General features: G+C 36.3%; 1 protein-coding gene across 1 annotated transcript in view; it reads left to right on the top strand.

Annotated features, from left to right (window-relative positions):
- parga (poly (ADP-ribose) glycohydrolase a) overlaps positions 1–25,384 on the top strand; it is a 46,962-nt gene that overhangs the window by 12,579 nt on the left and 8,999 nt on the right. The window contains exons 9-15 of the mRNA XM_066692769.1: positions 8,285–8,377; positions 11,294–11,448; positions 15,630–15,709; positions 15,839–15,899; positions 17,129–17,204; positions 19,295–19,442; positions 25,188–25,266. Coding sequence (XP_066548866.1) covers positions 8,285–8,377; positions 11,294–11,448; positions 15,630–15,709; positions 15,839–15,899; positions 17,129–17,204; positions 19,295–19,442; positions 25,188–25,266 — 692 coding nt within the window. The remainder of the gene's footprint in view (positions 1–8,284; positions 8,378–11,293; positions 11,449–15,629; positions 15,710–15,838; positions 15,900–17,128; positions 17,205–19,294; positions 19,443–25,187; positions 25,267–25,384) is intronic.

Here is a 25,384-nt window from a genome sequence, read left to right as displayed (position 1 = left end):
ATATATATATATATATATATATATACAGTGAGGGAAAAAAGTATTTGATCCCCTGCTGATTTTGTACGTTTGCCCACTGACAAAGAAATGATCAGTTTATAATTTTAATGGTAGGTGTATTTTAACAGTGAGAGACAGAATAACAACAACAAAATCCAGAAAAACGCATTTCAAAAAAGTTATAAATTGATTTGCATGTTAATGAGTGAAATAAGTATTTGACCCCTTCGACTTAGTACTTGGTGGCAAAACCCTTATTGGCAATCACAGAGGTCAGACGTTTCTTGTAGTTGGCCACCAGGTTTGCACACATCTCAGGAGGGATTTTGTCCCACTCCTCTTTGCAGATCCTCTCCAAGTCATTAAGGTTTCGAGGCTGACGTTTGGCAACTCGAACCTTCAGCTCCCTCCACAGATTTTCTATGGGATTAAGGTCTGGAGACTGGCTAGGCCACTCCAGGACCTTAATGTGCTTCTTCTTGAGCCACTCCTTTGTTGCCTTGGCTGTGTGTTTTGGGTCATTGTCATGCTGGAATACCCATCCACGACCCATTTTCAATGCCCTGGCTGAGGGAAGGAGGTTCTCACCCAAGATTTGACGGTACATGGCCCCGTCCATCATCCCTTCGATACGGTGCAGTTGTCCTGTCCCCTTAGCAGAAAAACACCCCCAAAGCATAATGTTTCCACCTCCATGTTTGACGGTGGGGATGGTGTTCTTGGGGTCATTCCTCCTCCTCCAAACACGGCGAGTTGAGTTGATGCCAAAGAGCTCGATTTTGGTCTCATTTGACCACAACACATTCACCCAGTTCTCCTCTGAATCATTCAGATGTTGGCAAACTTCAGACGGGCCTGTACATGTGCTTTCTTGAGCAGGGGGACCTTGCGGGCGCTGCAGGATTTCAGTCCTTCACGGCGTAGTGTGTTACCAATTGTTTTCTTGGTGACTATGGTCCCAGCTGCCTTGAGATCATTGACAAGATCCTCCCGTGTAGTTCTGGGCTGATTCCTCACCGTTCTCATGATCATTGAAACTCCACGAGGTGAGATCTTGCATGGAGCCCCAGACTGAGGGAGACTGACAGTTATTTTGTGTTTCTTTCATTTGCGAATAATCACACCAACTGTTGTCACCTTCTCACCAAGCTGCTTGGCGATGGTCTTGTACAATCTTGTCCCTGACATCCTCGGACAGCTCTTTGGTCTTGGCCATATTGGAAAGTTTGGAATCTGATTGATTGATTGCTTCTGTGGACAGGTGTCTTTTATACAGGTAACGAGCTGAGATTAGAAGCTCTCCCTTTAAGAGAGTGCTCCTAATCTCCGCTCGTTACCTGTATAAAAGACACCTGGGAACCAGAAATCTTGCTGATTGATAGGGGATCAAATACTTATTTCCCTCATTAACATGCAAATCAATTTATAACTTTTTTGAAATGTGTTTTTCTGAATTTTTTTGTTGTTGTTCTGTCTCTTACTGTTAAAATACACCTACCATTAAAATTATAGACTGTTAATTAATTTGTCAGTGGACAAACGTACAAAATCAGCAGGGGATCAAATACTTTTTTCCCTCACTGTGTGTGTATATATATATATATATATATATATATAGATATAGATATAGATACGTAAAGGAAAAAAAACTTCTGTATATGTAGTATCACCATCTTGTACCAGTCTTAGCTCCTTCAATCCCTGATTAATGCCCATTTTTCCCTTGAGAACCAGACAAACCAAAGCAAAGTGAAGGTCACATTTACACATTTCATACTGATCTGCCTAGATATATATCTATCTGTTTATACATACGTACATGCGTTTATTTATTTGAGAGGCTTGATCGTAATTTTCCTCTGTTCTTTCTATGGTACTTTCCCATATTGAACTTAGTATTTCAATATTTCTTTGTGGATATACCTTCCAAGCATATACTTACAAATTCAATTAATTGTATTTCACTTCAGTAAGAGCTTCCCAAGCTCTTTTTCTGAAAGCTATAATGCACAAAATGTTTTTATCCAAAATCATTTCTTTAAGCAATATTCCCTTGGGTAAGCTTGCTGTGCCAGCGATAGCTCATTCTCACGTCTGTGCAGTGTGTATAAGGAGGCCTGGGCTGTAGAAAGGCCTGCTTGTCACCAGAGCTCCAGTCCAGGGACGCAGTACTGTAGTGCCCTTGATTAGCAGTGCACCGAGCCGCAGGGCCACATCTTTGCACTGTCAATCTCCACTGTGAATAGCTATTAAATCTTTAATAATGAAACATGCCTTATGAGGTCAGTGAAGTTTCCATGTATGCTACTGTACTATATTAGGGTTAGTTGAACCTCTAGACCTCTAATTTTAAGAGTGGTAGTTTAGTGTTTTTCTTAATTAAACAACAAGTTGTTAACCGGGAGAGGGATGTCACATTGTGAAATGTGATGGTATTATTGCCATCTAAAGCAATACAGCAGGTTTATTGTAATACATTGTTGACGTTCATTCTTAATTAAATGCATGTAAAAACAAAACCACAGTTATGCAAACTTTGAGGTGTTTTATTAAAAGCATTTTAAACCTTTTCATACCAGTAATTAACAGAATTATAATATTTAAAATGTTTAGTTTGAAGTGCTTTGTTTGGTCAGGGGACTGAGCAAGCCTTACAGGGGAGTCATCTATGTGCAGCACCATTCAGCATAATGGTTTGGGCGCACACTAGTTTGGTTCTTACTGAAGGACGTGCAGTGTGAAAAAGATTGCATTTGAACTGGAATAATTCAAACCAAAACAATCACTTTATTGTCTAATATTTTTGCTGCAGCAGGAGATTCAATATTATTTATGAAATGGACATATATCATGTCCTTTCATTTTCTATATGACCATGGCAACTGGAGATTTTTGTTTCAAAACAAAGTAGTTACTGTACTCATTAACAGTGGTTTAGAAAGGTGTTTGCTGTAACATACCAAGGCAATCTATGCCACACTTTTTTATATTGTGAAATCCCTAGCATGTAAAGAATACTGATTGAAAATGTGATTTTTAATTGTGTATTAGTTGACTAGTTAAATATAAAACAAAGTTAATAGAGAGAATATTAGGCTTATTTTATTTTATTTGCAAGTCTAGCAATATGTAATTTTGTCAGACATATGTATATTCATCCCACCACAAAAAGGTTTACCCTAAAGCTGTGAAAAATACCAGTATATTTAATAATGCCAGCCGCTTTCAGTAAACTGTTTTGACTTAATTAAATTTTCCAAACATTTCGGAAAATAATTGTCAAGAGGTGAAAAGCCTCGGAGGTGGCTCGGTTTGATGATTGGCATTTGAAGTGTAATGGCTATAAAAAAAGACATCCAAATTAGCCCTTGTCTTGTAAACTGTCTTGATAGTTTTCAGAAATGAAAGTTTCAGCCTGTGGATTTTGATAAATGTCAGAAATATTCCCTTTTTACAAAATAAGGTCCCTCGCTGCATAATGCAGCACAGTGATTAAATAATAAAAAAAAAAAACACCAAATAAAATCAGAGCCATGTGTGTTTGTTTCCCTGGGTCTTTACAGTGCACATTTTACTGGTCTTCCTCACTGCCTTTAATCAGGCAGCAGCTGAGGACTTCAAGACTGCTTTGACAGCTGAGGACGACTAATCACGTTAGCCCAGTGCAGTTAGTTGCACTAGGAGTAAATAAATAAACTGTACTCCACACCTTTTATTTATTTTCCACACCCATCACATCCCAAATAAAGCCACTGAGAAGGAAGCTGTCACAAAGAGGATTTAGGAATATGAAGGAGGCCTTAGTTCTCCTTCAGTTCCTGATTTGGACTCAGCCAGCTGTGGCTCTGCATAGTCCATATTGAATATATCTGAAATAGTCTGTCATTCAGTTTCTTCCAGTGGGCTATACAAGGAGTTGGTGTTACGTCACTCTGCGGGCATTTGACTGCTCCCCTTGTCAATCACAAACCATTTCAATGAGTGAATGGGTACTTTCTCCTCATTCACAGCACTTTTTACTGTCTTTATGGTTAGCCAATCAGATTTAACCAGTTTCATGTTTCCTTGAAAATAAGATGCATCTTTCAGCATTGCATGCCTTGAGAAATTAAGTAGGCCCGTGTATATTTAATATTCCTTAAAATGCTGTCGATATTAAAAACATAATTAGTTAGTTTATTCATTATTAATTCCAACACTTGCAATGCAATGAGAGATTTGGGAGCGGTGACTGCTGACTGAGGTCACATGACTGCTAGTAGCAACTGAGTTAGTGATTCGGACATGGAAACTTTGCAAATTTTTATAATTTCAATTAAATTTCCAGAGAGTGATAAAGGGAGCAAATTGCACTAAATCCTAATACAAATAAGGAAATTGAGTAGTTAATGTCAATATTGATTATTTTATATAGTACAGATGGGTAGTAATGACACATGTGTCCGTCCACATAATAGGCTAATCATAGTTCATTTTATCTAATGGACATAGGAGATATTACAGTTTAACAATGAAACAAATGTTGATGTTTTTAACAAAGTGAATGCAAGTAAAGCCTGCACTTTCAAATCCACTGGTACAGACTGACTTAGACTGATGCTAATGTTAGAAGAGAACACAACACAGCATTGCCAGCACTGTTTGATTTGTCTTTTATCACTAACTCCTGTCCAAAGGCACAGTCGATGATGAATGATGTTGAACATTTGTATTCTTCAATTTCCCAGCATAAGCAAGGTTTTGAAATTTTGCAGTGCATCTGACCGTAACGATCCTTCTAAATTTGGCTTATGAGAAGGAAGAGTGGAATAGGATGTATGGTTTTGCTCGTCTGCTGTGCTTAGATTATTCTAGTGTATATTAGGCACCTGCGATTCCCATTGAGCTGCAGAGAAATATGAAGTTATCTTTAAAGAAATCTGAGTCAGCTTGCTCTAGTCTTCTTTTAGACTTCCACCATAGTTATGACACAATGACACTAGTCAATTTATTTATAGTTTAAGATATGGACTAATGTTTATTGAATAATGTGTCACACACTCCTATTGTGGAATAATAAGAGATGCATAACATGCATTCCTACATAAGGAATGCTTTAATAAATAATTACTAATCTTTTTGCAGATTTATTCAAGACTGTTATAATTCACTGAGTTGGCTATTAATTGAAGATCTTTGTGGGATAAGATAGGTGTTGGACAGAACAGAGTTCCTATTACATATATGTATGTTTATGAGCAAGTGTGTGTGTTTTTGTTTGTGTGTGTGTGAAAAATAATAAAAACCCTGACAGACATGATGTCTTCAAATTTATGGATATGAGCTCACAAATTTTCATTTACACAGTCATATTCCGATAGAGTCAATCAACCTTGTATCGTTTATTGAGGGTGGAGACGAATAAAAATCAGGGAAAATTCAGTGGTAAATCTGAACTTTGCTCGAATGCAGGCTGCCTCTTTTACTTGATTACTTTGTCAGTTTGATGTGATGTATAGACCTGTTCCAAGTCATACGCTGAGTGTTAGTTTAGTTGATTTGATGCGCTGTCGAGGTTTGATTTAAAAAGGCCAGGCCTTGCTACTTCAGCTATATCCCATCCTGGCTGTCAACCGCTTTCATTCATTATGCCCAGAGGAACAGTTTATGATGTCAAGCAGGTCATTACTTATGACAGCATTTAGTCAAGCCTCCTTTGCAGCAATATAAATGTTCCTTGCTAAATTGCCAGTCAAGGCTTCTTGTCCAGGAACACACTGTCCTGTAGCTCACACTGGGTCATTTGCATCTGTTCGAGGAATCCTTTTAATCAGCCAACATGCCCAGCAACCTTGATGAAATTGCCCAGTGATTGATCATCCTGACATTTTGCAGCCAATATGGCTATAAATAAGTATGTAGTAAATCTCAGCTATGATACAATAACTGCATATTTATTCTAAAGCAGTCATGGATGGCTGGTGCGTAATATACACATTCTGGATTCCCTTTATTATCATAACTATAGTATGCAGGTCATTGGTTTGCAAAAAAAATATTTAACTTTTTCCTGAAAGCCATGTCTTTTAAAGCTCATCTTCATTTTAGTTTTACTGGCTTGTGTGTTTTGAAATCGACAGAGATTTGTGATCTGAAGCTAAAAGAAGAAACATGGGACCAGCTTCGCGTCGTGGTCACAGACCCAAGTTTAGAAAGCCAGGTCTGTCCCCTTGCACGTCATTGAAACCATCTGTTGCTGCCAATGCTGAGGGAGTGTAATCTCTGTTCAATAGCATGTACTGAATTAACCCGATCATCATGACTTGGTTTTTAGTTTTTACCTCTCTTGAGTATACCAGCCATCCAATAACCAGGAATCGGGCCCCTTGCTATTCCTGTCAAGTTGTTTAAGCTCGAATACATCAGGGGATGAGGATGCAGTGACATAAAACTGCCACTGCTGACAGCTTTCCATATAAAAACCGAAAGGTCAGTAGGCTATGGAAGTCCGTGTAAATTCTGTGATGAAACGGAACGTTTTGTATGCAGTTTATCTGCGGTCAGTCTCACTGGGCAGTAGATGGCCCGTATGTGATCCTTGTCACAATTCAATACTATACATGTTTCAGCTGCACAAACGTGGGCGTTTGCTCAAATGCTCAAAAAGTGTCCCCCTGCCTCTCTGCTGATGATCACTTATGGTATATTCTCACAGCAATCAGTGGTGCGTCTACATAGTCATTGCCAGCTCGTAGTTCTAGTCTTTGAGAGATATGCATACTTCACAATAGTGAAGAGCAGATGTGTTATTAGAGATCATGGCTGCCTTGATTTTCTTCTCTGTTATAGTGGCACTTGATCTGCACTAATGTGTAGGGATTCGTTGCTCCATTTTTTGTCTTTGATGTACTGAAGCACCTTAGAAGAGGTTTAATCCTGGCAACACCCTCTTGGAACAAATCCACATTTACTCATTGCCCTGAGAGAAGAGTACAGGGAATCCCGTTAGAGCTTTTTAAAGTCTTGATTGTAGCATGCTTTTTGTTGTTAAGGTGCACTACATCATTAAATGTGAAGTGTCCCCATATTTCTGCTAGGATATGGGCCTTTTTATTTTTTAGTCAAGCTGCACCTTTCGCAGACTTCACATCCTTAATGCTCAGTTAATTTCCAAATATATAATTTAAGGGTTTACCTTATATCTATATACCTTGGTGTCTGTTACACATTTAAAGGTTCTACACAACCCTTTTTCTTTATTGGTGGCAACTTAGTGTCAGTTTAGTAGTCAAATTAATGACTAGTTATGCATATGGAATACAAACATTAATCTATTTGAACTCCTTTGCAGTTGCTTGATCTTATGCATTAGCCAAACAATAATGATGAGAATAACAACAAATAATATGTATTTCAATTCTTTATGTAAAACATTACTACCTGATGAAAGGTTTGTGTACGATTATTCTTCAGGGCAACATTATGAAGCAGCCCCTCCTCTGAACTGCTTCTGTTTGTGGTGTTTTTTGTTTTCTGTAGTATTGATCATAAAAAAGAACTTAATGTAAACCTTTTAAAAAAGAAATGCTAATAAAACAACATCTAGCTGAAGTCTTGACAGAACCAAGAGCCACATAATGTCAATATGTAAGTGATATTGTTCACCTTCTGTCACACTGCAGACAACTTGGCAAGTATTCACGAGTCATTTCCAGTGACAGTGGCATAAGAAAATAATCCGGGCTGACAAGTAGACAAGTTCAAGTGTCTCATTTAACAATATTGTGTGCTTGCAATTTTATGCTTTATGAAAGTCAGATACAGTATTAATTTGTTATTTTGCCATTCTCTGAGAACAGTTTCATTAAGTAGTTTGTGGATTAGGTAATTCCTCTCATTGTGCCAGATTTAACAATATTATTAAAATTTCTGAAGTGTATGACTTCATTTTATATGCATTTATCGTATTTTAAAGTTGATTTTAAATATGTTAATATTTCAAATATTTCTAATGATAATCTTAATATATAAACACACACCTACAAATGTATTTATATTTATATTTAGGTTATGATACAAAATGCTTTTTTTTTTTTTTATGCCTGCAAGATTTTTCCACCTAGCTATCAGTCAATGACATCTGAGTCTACAACAGAATTATTGTTGTTCTCCGTACCATCAAGCACAATTGACATCTACAATAGAAAATAGACAAAACGTGTGGAACTGTATAGTTAATGTTGCAAACGGCTGAACTGACCGAACAATTTATTGACATACATTTTTCTCTGTATTCCCTTTTTAGGTTCTGGATTATTCTGAAGTTGAACATCTGTTTGGATCTATTCTGCCTGACATGGGGCAATTAGCGCTGAGACTGCCAAAGCTGTGCACACAGGTAAGCTGCACACCAGATCAGCCTGAAACAGAGCATCATTCCTCACAAACTGACTAATTTAATGGAGAAACCTGACAAACGGATGGGGTCAAGGTGCTAGGCTGGGTTATGTTTCGTATTAAAGATTGTGGCCATTCAGTCATTTTAAATTAAGGTCAGGGGATGATGAAGGACAGTGCACATCTGTAAAAGGGAAAGATACATTAGGAAGAAAGGAAATATTTCCACGGGTGATGGAAGGTAAACAGCAAGAAATCTGACAGTTGTTTTCCTCCCCTGTGGAATTTAAGTGTTTTCCCTGGAGTGGAACACGAAAGGGTTTGACCAGCTGGTTACACAGTTGTTTACGCAGTAAATGATGTGTTTTTCATCAGCTTGTTTTCTATCCGTTGCTTCAAGGGCAAATTACTAGAACAAAACGTTTAATATTAGTTACAATTCAGCTACTGTGATCCATATATTTGATGGTTCTACTGATGTAATCTAAATATTTACATTTTATGTGTGTCATATATATACACACACACAGTTATTTAACAACTCAACATAATAGGAAATGTTTGGATTTCAGAAGATGTTGGAAAATTGGAATTGGTTCATGCGAGAATATAATCATGTAACAAAATAAGGTATCTGGAAGAGCTGAATTGCAAAAATCAACGACTTAACGATTAATTCCAAATTAATTGGAATATTAAAAATCTGGATACACTTGATTGTATAATTTAATTCTAACAAATACTGGATTGTTTCTAGCACATTTAGAAACGATTTCCATTGAAATATATATTCAGTGTCCTTCAAAGTGAAATTCTTCTCCTTTTAAATTGTTCGATTTTGTTTAAATGTATTTCTTCGCAGTGGTCTGTATGAATTTTGAAAATTACATGTTCAGGTTTTATAAAAAAAAAAGTAAAAGGTCATTAGCAGGATCAAGATGAATCCTGCTAATGAACTGAAAATATACTTGTCAAATGCCATGGGCCTTGTTATAGGTCAGAAGAATATGGTCATGTGAATATCAACTAAAATCCTTATGAACTTATTCACTCTATGTACAGTATGCAGGGGGTGTGTGAACAGAAGCTCCGAATTGCTTTATTGAGAAATTGCCGTTATTCCTAAAAAGCAAATGCAAGTCGAGGTATTTGACAATGAGGACACTTTAGCCTTCGAGTAAGGGTAGTCTTGGGATAATAAGAGAGAAAATTGAGCAGCGCCACTGAGATCAATAGAAATGCCACCTCTCTTCTTGGGGGCTCATTGGATTCTGTTGCGAGATCCTGAGGAGCTGATGCTGAGATTAATGATGTGCTGAGTCTGAAGCCATGTTCCTCTCACTTCCGTTCTCTGGGCTTCATCAAATTGTAAAGCAGTCCACTGATTTATGTATAGAAATGACCAATGCCATCGACCTGCCAAAGTAATTTGTATCTTATTAATTGCTTTACAGATATAAAGCATTATTCACAATTATTTTTTTTAAACATGTTTTTGTTTGTTTTTTTGCCAAATGTTTTTTGTCCATTTTTGTTAATTTTAAACAAGGAAATATTGTCCTACAGGACCAGTTGCAATGTAGATCTCTAAATGCTATCATTACGCCATTGTAATAAGTCATCTGTAAACCTAGGCTGGAGCAAAATGGGACCCTAATTTGACCTTTATTTGAGAGCACAATTTGGTTAAATTACTCAAAATAATACTGTATAATTAACCTCAATGTGCCCATTCAGACCCTTCTAACCATTATCCATACATATATTTAAACATACCTATTTTGGGATTTTCATTTTTGTTATTTGATCATATTTCTTTTAAACATTTATTATTATTATTATTATTATTATTATTATATTTTATTATTATCTTCATCTTCGGTTCATAGAGATATTACTAATTAGCCTTAAAGCAAATATTATTCAGTGATACTACATTATAGTGCCAAATTGATAGACTGGATATACACCTTTATAATCCATCAACAGATTGCCAACACCATTTTAAGTCCTAACAGCCTGAACCCCAACCTGAGACAACACAACAATGTGAAGTTAGGTCAATGCAAATGTACTTCTTGTTCAGTTAACTTGATAGAAACACAAGTCCCCACTCTAGGTTCACTGGGGACTCTTAACTCTAAGCCTAGCCCTGGACCAAAATGTAACCCATATTTGATCACTGATCTTCTTTTAGTGCACACATTATTTCAAATACTAAAGAATAATATTCCCGAAAATATATGCATCCCTAATTAAAACTTACCATCGCCAGGATTTTTTTCTTCTTTTTCTCTCGCGATTGTTTCCTTATCCATCCAAGTCTTCATTTCATGCAGGGGTAATAATGAATTATCCTACCATCTATGTAATACTTACATTCTTAATTCTGAATCTCAAAATGTCTTGAAACTTGAAGGTAAACTGAATCATACATTTTTAAACGCTTCCAGGCACCTTTACTAAGAATGCCAGCTATGCATTTTTATTTAAGTAACTTTTGGAATAGCGGTTATTAATTGAATGACTAAGCAAATGATTACAATATGCTTTGAAGCAGGACATACTGTGCAGACCAATATTTGAACAGAATCAGCACTACTTAAGGAAATGGAAACTTACATCTTTCTGATAGAGAGTCAGTAAACCCGCACACTTGTATTTAGAGCTGCTGCTTAATACAGTTTGGTCTTTTTTTTTTTTTGTATTGATTAGTAATCTGCAATCCCTTAAACAAGGTCCTTTACTCCAATCAGCAGAGATAAATGGCCCTTGACTTTAATGGTCATGGCTGATTTAAGAATCCAGTAGTGGTCCTAAATTACTCCCTGTAATTTTCTAAATGTAATTTTGCTTCCTTGTTTGGTAAATTGCTAAACCAATTATCTCTGCCTTCCTTTTTTTTGTGCTCTTGCAGCCGATACCACTGCTTAAGCTGAAGATGAATCACTCCATCACAATGTCACAAGAACAGATAGCCTGCCTCCTGGCCAATGCCTTCTTCTGCACATTCCCCCGCCGCAACTCCAGGAAATCTGAGTATTCAAATTACCCAGAAATCAATTTCAACAGGTACTGTCTTTTCTCAAATGTCAAAAGTTGTGGTTAAATGAACATCAGCAGAAGGTTTATTACTCTATTTTGATGCTGAATCGGAGAACAATCTAGCACTGTTATCTAACTTTATGAAAACCATGGATGCCTGAAAACCATGAGGTGGATTTTGATATAACGATAAAGCCAATCAAATGCATTTCACGTATATCAGAAATTGACTTAATGGAATGAATGCTTTTTGTATTCCAAAGCCTACAACAAAGCTTGTGTAATTTAAGCTATGAAAAGTTTGGTGTGCATTTCCAGACACTACTGGCGTTAAATAGTTTAACCTATATCAGATTTTCCCCAAAGTGCTAGTATATACTGAATGAATCTGACCATTTTTGAACATTAGACCAAATGTATTAAAAATAAAATAAAGGTGGGTATATGAATAAAAAATAATTGGTAAAATGTTCAATATTTAGATTTAATTTGGATTCTGCAAGTTTCGCAATGTGTTAAAAAAAGAGTTACTGGTTAACTCCATTATCAAGGCAATACATTAGTGTTTTCTACTGAATGAAGCTCAATAGTCCTGGAGTCAGAGGTCAGTGATCTTTGAGTCTAAAGGAAAGGCCCTCGTTAACAGTTTATAATTGTCAGATTAATTTGACCACAGTTTTTCCAAGGCAGAGGGTTGAATGCAATATAATTTAGGCAATATGTCTTATGATGGTGTTTAATGGTGCTTAATATTAGTTACCTTAAGTAATTACTAAAATAATCAAATGATTAAAAAAAATATATTATCCAGGAATAATTTGTTTAAAAGAGCACTGGTATCAATCTTGTCACTGACTAAGCTGATCTAAAGCTGCTAAATGGCTTACGTTACTACTAATAATAGATCTTATCTGTCAACATTTAATTGGTTAGTTATGAAAGCATTGACTTCTGTATTTGCTAAAGTTGTACTTCATAGACTTTGTGTTCTATATATTCTCCTGTTGTATGTGAATCGTGTAGCGTGCCAGTTTAAATGCTCTTCTATACAAAAAAACTACAACAGGCGATTCAGTTATGGCAAAAGATATTTCTTACGATGGCAAATTTTTGCAGCAACTCATGAAGTGAACTTCATTAAGATGAAATTAAATCATAATTGGTTGTTTTTGAAAACGGAACCAATTAACTCCACAACAGAATGTCTACAGAGTGAATTACCAAAGTTAATTTAATACAACAGGATAAAAACTGAGTTAAAATATTATTGGTTACCTGCAGTGTGAACACATGTATCCATCACCAATTCAGTGAGTTAAAACTGTTGGGCACTGTCCAATTATTCTCTGAATTTAATTTTCATTAGAACTCCCTCTAAGGGACTTTATTTTCTAATTGTACAACAGTAATATTGCAGTATCATACTTTGACACAGCAGGATTCTTCAATTAGATTTCATTAGAATATAATCAAGACAAACTGACACAATCCAGAAAGTGTGTTCAGGTGCTGAAATGCATCACATATCAAAATGATATGATAAGATTGTGTAACTTTTCCTTAATCATTTTCATGTTCTCTTCACCTATTGTAGAATGAAGCTCCTCCATTGAGATTTGTTTTCCTCTCAGCACACATTTTAACTTTATCAGAGAAAAGTAAGCACCATTTGGTTGAAGTTTTCGAAAGACCTCTCTATGCAATAATATAGCCTTGCAGTTCTGTGTAATTGGTTATCAAGGGGTATCGCTGTTCTGTTCCTTCAGGATGAACAGTAATGATTATGTAGCTTTCAATTGTGGCATTTCAGGTGATGTCCTTGGAAAGGTCTGATTTTCTAATGAGAACCGTTAGTGTGTTTTTTCTGCAGAACACCTCCATTTTAAAAGATGATCTTTGAAGGATTTGTATAATGAGATGCCCTTTGTGCTTAATTTATTTAAGAAAATTCTTCTGTAGGACAAAACCTAGTTTTTCTGTTCAGAGTAGATCTGTCTCCATCAAGTTTATGATTAGCCAGATAGAATAAGGGATGGGATTAGCATTGATTTTAGATGGGAAGCCCTGACAATAGGAGCTCGGGGTCCTGCTCTGTGTGGCTCCAGATGTCCTTGTAGTCAGCATTACATTCTTGCTACCTTGCCAAACTCCGGAGAAGAAAATGGTTGGCTTTTATTACATAATACACCAAGCATATTAGTTAAACGTATTTTTAACTTTGCTGTTTCTTATTCTTTTGAAAGCAGAAACAAGATTGCTGATTTATGCAATTAAGGTCATGAGTTTCCCTTAATTGAGTCAATGTCTTTCAATTTTATTTACAGTCATGTTGTTTTTTTTCAAACAATTTACTGTTGGTAATTTTGCAGAGTACTGTTTTGGCAAGCACACATGGGTTTTTATTGAGTCCATTGATAAAGCGCTTACTCATTTTTTTTTTTCTAGTTAATATTTATATATATATATATATATATATATATATATATATATATATATATATATATATATATATATATATATACATAATGAAGTGGTCTTCTTTCAAAACTTGGCAGCATTTTCAAGTTACAAAAGAAAATAAATAGCACCTAATTAACATGCTAGTAAGTTTCCTTTTGAGAAACCATAACATTAAAAGTAATTGAATGTATTTTGCAAAGTCATTCTGTTCTAACAAAGATTTAACATTGTTAAAAACTTTGGAACTTTTTACAACTAATGATGTCTCTGACTATTCTTAACCACACCCACTAATTCATTCATTCATTCTGAAAAGGTAGTAGTTTGAAATGGGAACATATATGTATTGTTAGGGTAATAACTATACTATAATAATATTACTAATTTCTTATATCCTGAACTCTTAACAGATAAACATGATTTTTCTTTGTGATGATCAAGTGTTTTGTTTTGAATTGTAATTTTAAGTACATCATTTATTCAGTTTATAAAATGATTTTTGAGTTTGACAAGTAACAAAAAGGGTTAAAAATATAATATTGTTACTTATTTTGAAATCTCTGAAATGATTGTATGATTATATGATTATATTTTTTCTCCCAAAGGCCAACAATTTGTTTCCTTACTAAAAAGCTCACTCTCATCCCAAAGGCTACCTCATGTCAAAGACAGGTTGCCTTCAGGGATACATGGCAAAGCTGAGTAACATGAGATTGGTTCTACTGGCTAGGGGGAAAAAAAATGCATGCAGGAATTGACTTTAATAAATGAGTTTTTTTTCCCTAAAGGGCTTTTAATGCATCAGGCTGCATTGTGATTTAATTTTTTTTATTATTATTAAATTTATTTTGGGAAACAATAGCGTGCGATTCGGGCAGAAGCAAACTTGAATAGAGTTGCATGATAAAGTAGTAGAAAGTGACAACCTAAATAGATCAAGCCGTATAAATGGCCATGTTTTACGGTTACACCACCTTTTGTAGCGATCAGGAGACAACATTTACCTCCTGAGGTATTTCTTGCAAATAGATTTTCAGTTTGTTAATGGTCCTCAAGGGGACAAAACCTGTTTTCCTTTCTCTTTTTATGTAAGTGCTGTGAAGTGGCACATGATCTTTACTTTGCAATGAAAGGCCCCAGGCAACTCCATTGTTATATTAAAAGACTTTTATATAAAAGTGAAATCAGTGAGGAGTAAGTACAGTGCACAAGGAACTAATTCAGATCAAACTATAAAAGCTTGATTTAACTTGCTTTTCAGAAGTTAAAGCAGGTCGCTGTTGACTTACTAAAAAAATATATATATATATATATATATATTTTGTGAGAAATATATGGGTATTCTGAAAACATAGGCATCTAGGGAGTACATGGATTGTATGAGTTAAACAAATTAAAAGACTAGTGATGACTGTACAGCAACAAGGAGGCTATGTACCATGTGAAGATTATTATAAATAAGTTTTCTGGTCTTACGACTTTTCATATCAGTTAAACTTATTTTGAATCATTAAACCTTTAGCACTAAATATAAATGATACTTAATGTATATGATTATGAATACATATAAAATGAATGCATAATAGCTTTCATTATCGAAACATACAATACACACTTGAAGTGTATAATAAAAAGAGCAGAAATGAACACCTGTTTTTACCTAGACATATAACTAAAGATCAGATATTTTACTTAAAAAAATAAATAAAAAAATTAAATACATTGTTTTTTTTAATTTATTTTTTTAGGTTGTTTGAGGGATCTTTCCATACGAAGACTGAAAAACTGAAGACTGTTCTGTGCTATTTTAGAAGAGTTCTAGAAAAAAGTACGTCACAGACAGGCACAGAACTTCTACCAGATCATTCTATCAATATATCTGTTTTTGTTATGCTAATAGGGAAAGTATGAAATTATAAATTAAGTGTTGTTTTCTGTTTCTTTTTCCTCATTTTAGCACCTACTGGCTTAGTGACATTCACAAGACAAAGTCTGACCAATATTCCAAAATGGGAAAGGTATTACTTGCTGACTTTAATTTTTGTTGTATCAAAGCTTACAGTAAAATAATTGGTCTATCTTAATGAAATGGCTTAATTAAAGTAAACGCACCATATATTTACTAGTTGAAAAGTTATCTATGTAAAATATTTATACTCTAATATCCTGACATAATTTAGTGACTTTTTTGCCTCACTGTTGTTTGCCATTTCAAGAAAAAACTGTCAGGAATCTAAAGGGGCAGCTATTACTGATCGTATTACAAGAGATGTTTTCTTCAAGCAGCCACTGTAATTTCTCCTATCATTGGGAGGACTAAATGGAAGCTGGGACCCTGAAGGCATACCACCGAAGTTTTTTTGAAGGCAGTGCAATTGAAAGCAGGCTGTGAAGGAAAGCCTGAGAGCTGACATTGTATTGTGCTGGACAGTGGCAGGCTAAATATACTTCTTTAGCTGCCTGTTACAGAAGAAGATTGATTTTGAGATTGAGGCACTGCTAAAAAGTGCCGTGTTGTTAAGAGAAAATCACCTCAGTCGAGTTGCTAACTGGTATGAAAAAAATAATTTAAACATTATTATATCGTGAAAGGGCTAAAAATACAGTATTACCTAAAGCAAGCAGTAATAATAATGAAGGAAAGCCTCTATGCTCATTAAAATATGAATAATTAGGGGCTCCTGAGTGGCTTCACCAGTTAAAGCCTCTACTTCAAGTGAGGTTTGGATTGAATCTGGGGTATGTCATAGGCGACTGACCGGGATTCCCAGGAGCGGCATGTGATTGGCTGAGCTCTGCTGTTGAGTTGAGAGAGCTTGAAGTCAGCCAAGGTTCCCTCCACTTGCTGCACAACAGCCACTTCTGGGGGCTTACCAGAGGACCCCTCAGTGAGAGCAGCAAGCCTTCAGGTCTACTGTTTGTTGCTAACTCACAGCTCAAAATAAGTGGATGAGCGGACAGCACTAGTTCATAGTACAGGTGTAAGCTCTGTCTCTCTCGTGTTAGTACAAGAGTGGGAGCGTTAGGCCCAGTTCATTAGCTTTTTTCTCTTTTGTAAAAACAACAGCAAAATTTTGGTCATATTAGGTACACGACACCATCTATATTGATTATCCTGCTGTGCAACATGCTAAAGTGAGAAATTAGTGTAAACAAGGAAGTACAGCATTCTGAACAAAATGTGTTGATTTAGTTTCATCATTGTGCATCATTCACCCCTTCACAAATGTCCATATCTTTGTTTCAGTTGTAAAGCCCATCTGACCAGGCTTCACGTTACTTGTGAAGGTACCATTGAGACCCATGGCAATGGGATGCTTCAGGTAAGACTTGTTCCTTTATTAACATGTATAAGTGAGTAGTAATCCAATTGGCACAGTAACCTTACAGTATCAAAGCCAACAAAGTTGGAGGATTGACTGTGTAGATTTATTTCAATATAATTCCATAAACAAGGATTTTATACAGATTGCCAATTTATGATCTCCATATATAAAACAGAAATAATGCTTTAATTAACTATTATTCCAGGGTCTGATGTATGAACAAAATAATGAAAAGAGCAATCCAGCTAAACTATGCTGTTTGGCTGTGGGGTCACAAAAGTGTTGATTAGTGACTGGCTTCACGTATGTCAGTTTTAGATACACAGCATATTTAAACAACACTACCTTTTATTTTATGAATGGTTTTCTTTTGAAATTTGACTTGTGAAATGGGAAAGCTGGTCACACTGAATTCCTTTAGGGAATTTGTCTCCACGTTCCTGAGGCACAGTATGCAGACCGCGCTATATAATCTGTCAGGGTGAGCTGCCGCTCTCTGCCCTAGATAGCTCTTTTTTTCCCTTCACCTTTGTTTGCCTCTTGTTACAAAAATCTGACAGATGATGTGTACACATGACCAACTCCAGCCACCCTTTGGGTCAGAAACTGAGCGCTGGATTGACGGATGCTCAAGTGTCATGGGACAGGCTGACAGTCTGTCAACCAGCTTGAAATGCCGCCTGGCTGCCCCAGAGTTGAGTGACCAGTTCAGCAGATCAGCTGGCAGACTGCCACTTGCTTCCATTTTCTTAAAAATAATTAAATAAATAAAATAAAAATCTGAAGAGTTTGCAGGCCAATGAGCCAAAACTGACAGCCTAGGGAACAGGGTATTAAAGCTTTCCTGCTGTTTTATTTAGACCACAAATCCTTATTGTAGGTTATTTATACTATAGGATGAAATATATGGGGAGTATCGTGGCTAATTACATGTGGAGACGATAGTTTGGGTGAATAGAGTAATTGTATGTGTGCAAACAACAACAAATGAATAAATGACACTGTGAAAGTAGATTGATTATAAAGTGATGTCTGGTTAATGGTATATTTTCCCTTTGTCTGTTTCCACCTTGAATTATATATTTTTTGCTAACCTTCCATAGAAATCAGGGGAATCCAAAATGGCAAGAACCAGTAAGATTAATGGAATGGAATGGAGAAAATGCCTACATGCAGAACAAACCTGTGATTTGATGGAAAAGCCTTTGGGGAGCTGAAAATGACAAGCTTCTGTAAAATATGTAAAGAGTAGGCTAATTTCTAAAAAGAAAATAAATTTATCAACTATGCCAAAAAAAACAACATTTAAGGTCATTGTTTTAATGCATTTGCTGTTGTGGGCCGAGGGATCACAGTGGTTTATGTAATCCGTTCTGTACGTCTGTGGCGAATTGTTCTCCTGACAGTATGAGAAATAAGTGGCATGGCCCAGGAAAGTGCAGATGGGCTGGAGGGATAGAAAAGTCTACTTAACATGGCCACCCTCAGGCCCTTCCTCTCCTTTTCCTCATTATTTTGGTATGCTTGAAGGAACTATGAATGTATCTGTCAAAAGGTCCAGACATTTCTATAAAGCCCTGCTGGCATCATCATTCAATTTTCTTTTTTAATTCCTCTTTTTGTTGCGTCATGACATGGTTCGAATCATTTTAGGATGACAGAACTGCGATAGACATTTGCTAGCTGAATGGAAGTACTTTGCTTTGAAGTTTGCCTCACTCGAGTGCCTGAAAAGAAAATGTTTTGTACATGTTGTTGAACAATTTACATGCTATTTTTGAGTTGGAGATGATGCAATCCTGTGGTGACAACCGAACAATGGAGTTCCATCAGAGTGTGTATTTATTGCCCACATTTTCAACCTCATTTCTCTAGTATTTGTAACAAGTTTACCAAAACCAAACTAATAAGTCACCACCGTCTCCGTTTAGCAACCAAATCAATAAAACGTAAAAAAGAAAAGGAAAGATTCAAAATTGTACCACTTCTTGTATATTCTACCACAGATTGAGGAGCCTGGCTTTTTGACTCTCTATTTATGTATATTTGGCAAACACCAAGCATATTAATCTCTGCTTCGCTTTCAGGTGGACTTCGCAAACAGGTTCGTTGGAGGTGGTGTTACAGGGTCTGGTCTGGTACAGGAAGAAATCCGGTTCTTGATCAACCCCGAACTCATCGTCTCTCGACTCTTCACCGAAGCCCTTGATCACACTGAATGCCTCATCATCACAGGTCAGCCTCACCGTCCCTTCAGTCAGCTGCACAAGTACAGCACCGGCACAGTAGTGTGCATAGCTCGGGCCTATAACCCTTCTCCTGCAGAGCTCCGGTCCACTTCTTTTTATAGGTCAGCCTAATTCACCATTTTCTGTATACAGGGAACATGTATCGGTAATTAATCCAATAAAGTAATTGAAGCCAGGGGACTCTTGCCTCGAGAGGCTGAAGGTATTCAAATGATTTCCCTGAATTCGCCTGACCACCTGCTTAATCGATCAGAATGAAATACGTCCAGGGTTTTATGAATTGGTGATCGAAGGCTGAACTCTAAAACCTGCTATGCAGTATTTAATGTATACCTTTGTATTGTTTCAGTGTAGTTCTCTGACGAGACAAATAGGCTGTTTATTCTTGGTTCCTCACAGCAGGCCCTTAAATGGCAGACACAGTATTTTAGACCATCAGAAACGAGCTCAGCAAGAACCTCGCTAATCTGCGTTGCAATCAGTTTCCATTAGGGGATGTGTTCATCTTCTTCCTGCCTGTTTTCGGATGGCATTCCAACATTTGCCCCATTAGCCTGATTGACGTAATTTATAGAATCCTCTGTCTGATTACACAGACCTGGTTGTAATCATTGTTAAATACTTAGAGCCTGGAATAACAGTAAACAGAACCCCTAACAGGGAGAGTGTGAAAAAAGTCCAAATACATTTTGATTTATAAGCACTGATGAGCCTTAACCTCTTATTTTTCTCTTTTTGTGCAGTAAATGTACAAACATGTCCTTTTTCAAAATGTGAGATTTTAGATCTGCTTTTTTATTTGATAGTAGGTGTACACATGCATGTAGATGTGTATAGATGTGTTAACTACTTATTTATTTTTGTATTGATGAATGTACATATGGTGGACAAACCTGTTTTACATGATTAACAATTAGTCATGAAATCATATTGTTCAAATGAGAAAAAAAAATATTTCTGAAAACTCCCTGCCATTACGGTATGGTTGGTTAACTCATTAAAGTGTTCACACATGTCGCAGAAATCAGTCCTCTCTGCTGCCCAAAAGCCCTTCTTCAAGCACACGCCAGTAAGAGATGTTATTGAGCTCGGTAACATCAGCAGCTGGTCATTTGGAGATCTTGTGAGTGATGTGTTTCGAGTCGCCATATTCAGCTTCCCGTATCTAGCTGATGGGAGGCAAACATGGGACTCTTAATGGGATGCCAAGCCAGGATCCGCAACATGGAGTTAGACTCCGAGTCAGTGAGTGCCTTGTCTCATGATTTACCCTCCAGTATAAACATTGTCTTAAACACATAAACCACTCAGGACCCTGTACTTTTTATTTTTTATGTTTTTATTATTACACCACTTTGCCTCCAAGCATCTTATTTCTGCAACACACTTTCCATGCTCTGGATTATATTTATTTTATATATATAAGAAAAAAAAAATCATCAAAATTTGGAAGGAAAATATCTTATTTATTTCTTGACTGAAAGTAGCTATTAGGTTGGCTTAGATGCATTAGACTAATGGTGTTTATGCAGCCTGCAAACAAAGATTTATTTTCTCTTATGTGGTCTTTCATATTGAAGTTTTCATTCTGTGAAAAATGAATGCAAATTGCAGCATTAGACCTACAAGAAGACAAACTACTTAAATTTCTGATTCAACCTAGTAGTCGATCAGACAAAGGGAGCCTTATTTGCCTGCTCTGCACTATAACTTACGGCTCATTTTTCCTACAGCTTTACTGGCATCAAAGGCCGTATTTTTATCTATTTTTTTATTTTGGTTGTTTCTAATAAGAAAAAGCAGTTCAGTGACTGTGAAAACCAAGATTCCCTAGTTCACCTAAACCAGAGCAGTGATGATAAAAAGGTCATGTTTGATTGCATCTAAGAAGCGAAGTTAATTGAAAAGGTGCACACAAGGACAAAGGTGCTGTAGTATGCCTGATCATCGTCGTACATTTGAGCCCCAGTCAGTTTCAACCAGCAAAACTATTTTCTTCTTGCTTAGGGAAGCGTTTAACTAAACCCAGGTTTAGACATTTTTCTTGCCCATTATCCAGCCTCCAGGGAGTTTATGTATCAGTATATATTTTCTATAGGTACACACAATGTAGGCAACTTCTCCTGCACCTGACAACTCCATCACAGAACTGAATCTCTCTTATGCTAACTGAGAACTCTGCTTTCTAATGTGAAACCCACTTATTGTGTCAAAATGCTGGGTTCACGTGTCACTGGCTTGGAAACAGTATTTTTTTTTAGATAATTATCTTGGCCTAATCAAAACCAGCCAAATATTTGTCAACTACCTTTTAAAAAAACAACTCTAAGGGGGCACTAGTTGTTAATTTGAAAAAACGTGATTCGCATACTTCTTATTTTTGTGATCCTTTTTAAATGAATGCATCCAAATATTGAAAAAAGGTTTGAGACTTGCAGCAGAGAGGAAAGTGAAACTAAGAGCTTGTGTTGTAAACCACACTACTTGAATACTTTACAGGTATGCCTTCTCGGCTTGGGCTCTCTACAGAATAATTATATTGACAGCTCAGAGGCATCAGAGAAGATGAAGATCTCAAAAAAATAAAAAATATAGCTGCCCACACTGGACCTGTTTTGAAAGCCCTCCTTTGTCAACTTTTCATCATTACAAGCCTCCTACATAGACACACACATGCACACACATACAGCACAAAGTCAACTGCAGAACACCCCTGAAGGTCACTGCAGAGAGTTGCACAAGTATAACCTCATCTGAGACACTTAAGATGGAATCAGACCTATGTGTCATTTTAAATTGAATACTTAAAAGCACATTTTAAATACGTAACTTCAGTTTTATCTGTTTTACAGCATAGAAATGATTATATAAATCTTAAAGAGTACCACAGACATCTAAGATGCTGCTTGTTGTAGATTTTTGTTGTTGTTGTAGTATGTCAGTTTTTATCCACATGGTTTACTTACTCAGTGCTTGCCATTCTTCAAAGTATATTCATTTTTTTACAGGTGGATTGTCTATTTTGGGTCACCCAAGTACTGAAAAGCATAAGAGATTTTTAAATGACTTATATATTTGTTTTTTATGAGGTGCAAGACATCTACAGAGACAACATTTCATCATAGTCCTCCTGCCCTAATCCTTTTTGAAGTGCCACAGTTACTTAAATAGAGAGAGTGATTCGTGATGTTTCAATAACATAACCCATCCTCTATTAGGGGGTTAGTGCCACCACATGCATAGCTACAGTTTTCAACATTTTATAGCCACAAGTATCAAAACATTACTCTTATCTCAAAGGTCTTTCATTACTAAGAACGATTTAAAGCTGGGATGTGTCTCCCTCCACATTTTGTAGCCATAACCATTGTAATGCAGCCATACTTGATTTTGTCAACTTAAGAAAGTCATGATCAAGGGAGTGCTAAACATTGTCAGCATTGATATTGTATGGCTTCTCGTACTGTCTAATCAGTATTCTAACCCTTTCATAATGGCAGCTCTCTCGGTGGAGTCACCTTGAGCTCTTACTCAGCTTTTTCTACTCTAGATCCACTTAACTTTATTACAGCCGTGTAGAATTAATAACTGAAGGAAGACCTGGTCCACTAATGGAGTAAGCTATTCCATCATCTTTATTAAAACAATGGAATATTCTTTGTCATCTCCATTTTTATGGAGGTCTCCATTGTATCATTGCTGCGTGGTAAATTACATTCCCTTGTGATACATCTTGACATAAGGCCTAATGGATCTTACCGCGCTGCTGAAATTTGCAGAAGTGCCCGGGCATTTGGAAAGGACTTAATTTAATTTCTCTTGATTGTTCTCTGTCTGGCTGCCATCAGGCCAGTCATAAATATAAATTGGATCATGGGAAGGCAGATGATTTTACTGATGGTGATCCTGACCCAGGAAGTTTGACGCAAATGTCAGGAGTAGTTCGTAGTCAAATGCACTTATACCATAGGCAAAATACTTGTGCTTCCGATCCTTTTTGGTTCGGTCTATGGGATGCTCTTGAATCTTTGACTAATGTTGTGTATGATGTAATATAGTATCTTCCAGCTGTTTATAAATTCGTTTTTTAAATTAATGTATATATTATAGGTTGATCCAAAACACTCACAAGTGTAGTCTATACAAAACAGACCACTGAGCTCAAGTGATCAGTTTGGTCAGTTACAGTATGCTGCATAGTGTTATGCTAACGAGATATTTAGTTTTTGTTTTTTATGAAGCAGGTTAAGAAGAAGCAGTAAACGGTGGTGGCAATGGTCTAATGGAGGATTGTTTAATTCAGATGATGATGCAATGTGATGCTTTTGATTCTCAGTGGAACACAAATCATACCGCTTAAAGATGTGCACCCTTTTTTATTTTCAGATATCCAGTCTTTTTTTTATTCTCTTATGCCTTTCTGTTTGGGATGGTTTTATAGACGGAATCTTTCAAAACCATCCCCAGAGAGGTCTGCCATTTATCCCAATTCCCCTTTCTGCTGTTGTCACTGTTTCATAGAGATGCTTCAAGCTCAACAATAAATTCGAATTCTGAATGTTTACTCCTGAAAACTGAATACATTCACTCTCTTCATAAACATGAAGCTGCTATCTCTTTGACCTGTCAATAAATTAAAGGTCCATTTTATATCGGGTGACTTGCAAACACACGCATCCATATTTCCTTTTATTCATTATACGATTTGACTTGGCTAAGCCAAATATTGGATGTATAGTATACTCTTTGTGGCTTAGTAGTCACTGCCACAATACTATATATTACTAAATATAGTAAAATATTAAGATTCTGAATTACTGGTTTAGTGTATTCAATTCTCAGTTGCTAGTTGATGTGGTTGGAAGATGGTTTCCAGTAGAACAGGAGTTGTAGCCAAACATTTGACCTTTCATTGGTGATAAAAGGTCGGTTGTACATTTTCAACAAGGCGTAATTACAGAAAACAATATTTTGTTGGGGGAAACATTGAGTTTAAGTTTAGTTCTGATCACATAGGCATTGTTTAAAGCCAGGTGATTATTTTTTGTCATTCTAGTCCAAACAAGCTCACACATCAATTTGCTTAAGCAACAGAACCCCCGTGAGCTGGCCACCAGCACAATCCTGCTATTAATCAAATTATTTATTCATGTACTGCAGAGGAGGTGGCACGGCTCCTAATGAGGTCTAATGAATGGGAAGTCAATTTGCACCCTCATTGTTTGAATGCGCTCTTGTCCCCTGAATTTCGACTCCTCTGATCGCTGACTCCTGCCTGTTCTCAGACATCTCCAGGGTTGTTAATAGCTTGACCTTCCTCTGTGGGGATGCAGCTGCTCTTGTGGCATATCATAATTATAAAGAGGTTGTCTATTAAAATCCCAGTTAGGTTATTAGTGAATGGAAAAAAAACATGTATTTTCCAATTGGGGAATGTTGTGGAATAGTGGAATCTGTTCAATGTATTTTAATGTTTCAGATTAACTGTGCTAACGTCTCACCTATTTGGAAAAATCTGCACAACAAACAATGGGAATATATATATTTTTCTCAGTGAAACACTGAAGAACATTTTTTTTTTTTTTTTTTTTAATGTCCAAAAATACGATATCTTGATTTATATATATAATAAAACGTAGACAAGGAGCATGACAGAGGTTTGTATTTATTTTGTTTTATTTTTTTAATAAGTAAAAAACGCTTTACCTTTTGTCATCCACCTGTCTTGTAGGTGTCGAACAGTACAGCAATTACAGTGGATATGCAGACTCCTACAGATGGAGTGGGATCCATGTGGATGAAACACCAAGGTACACATATTACCTTTCAGTTGCTTTAAATACTTCATAGGAGCATGCATAGAAACCTTTTAGGTGGAACTGGGTATCATTACAATTAATCTCCACAGTGTGTTTACATTGTCTCTTG

The sequence above is a fragment of the Amia ocellicauda genome, chromosome 20, assembly GCF_036373705.1.
Source record: "Amia ocellicauda isolate fAmiCal2 chromosome 20, fAmiCal2.hap1, whole genome shotgun sequence".
NCBI classification, from domain to species: Eukaryota; Metazoa; Chordata; class Actinopteri; order Amiiformes; family Amiidae; genus Amia; species Amia ocellicauda.
Note: the sequence above shows the minus strand (reverse complement) of the source record. Positions and strands in the feature narration are given on the sequence as shown.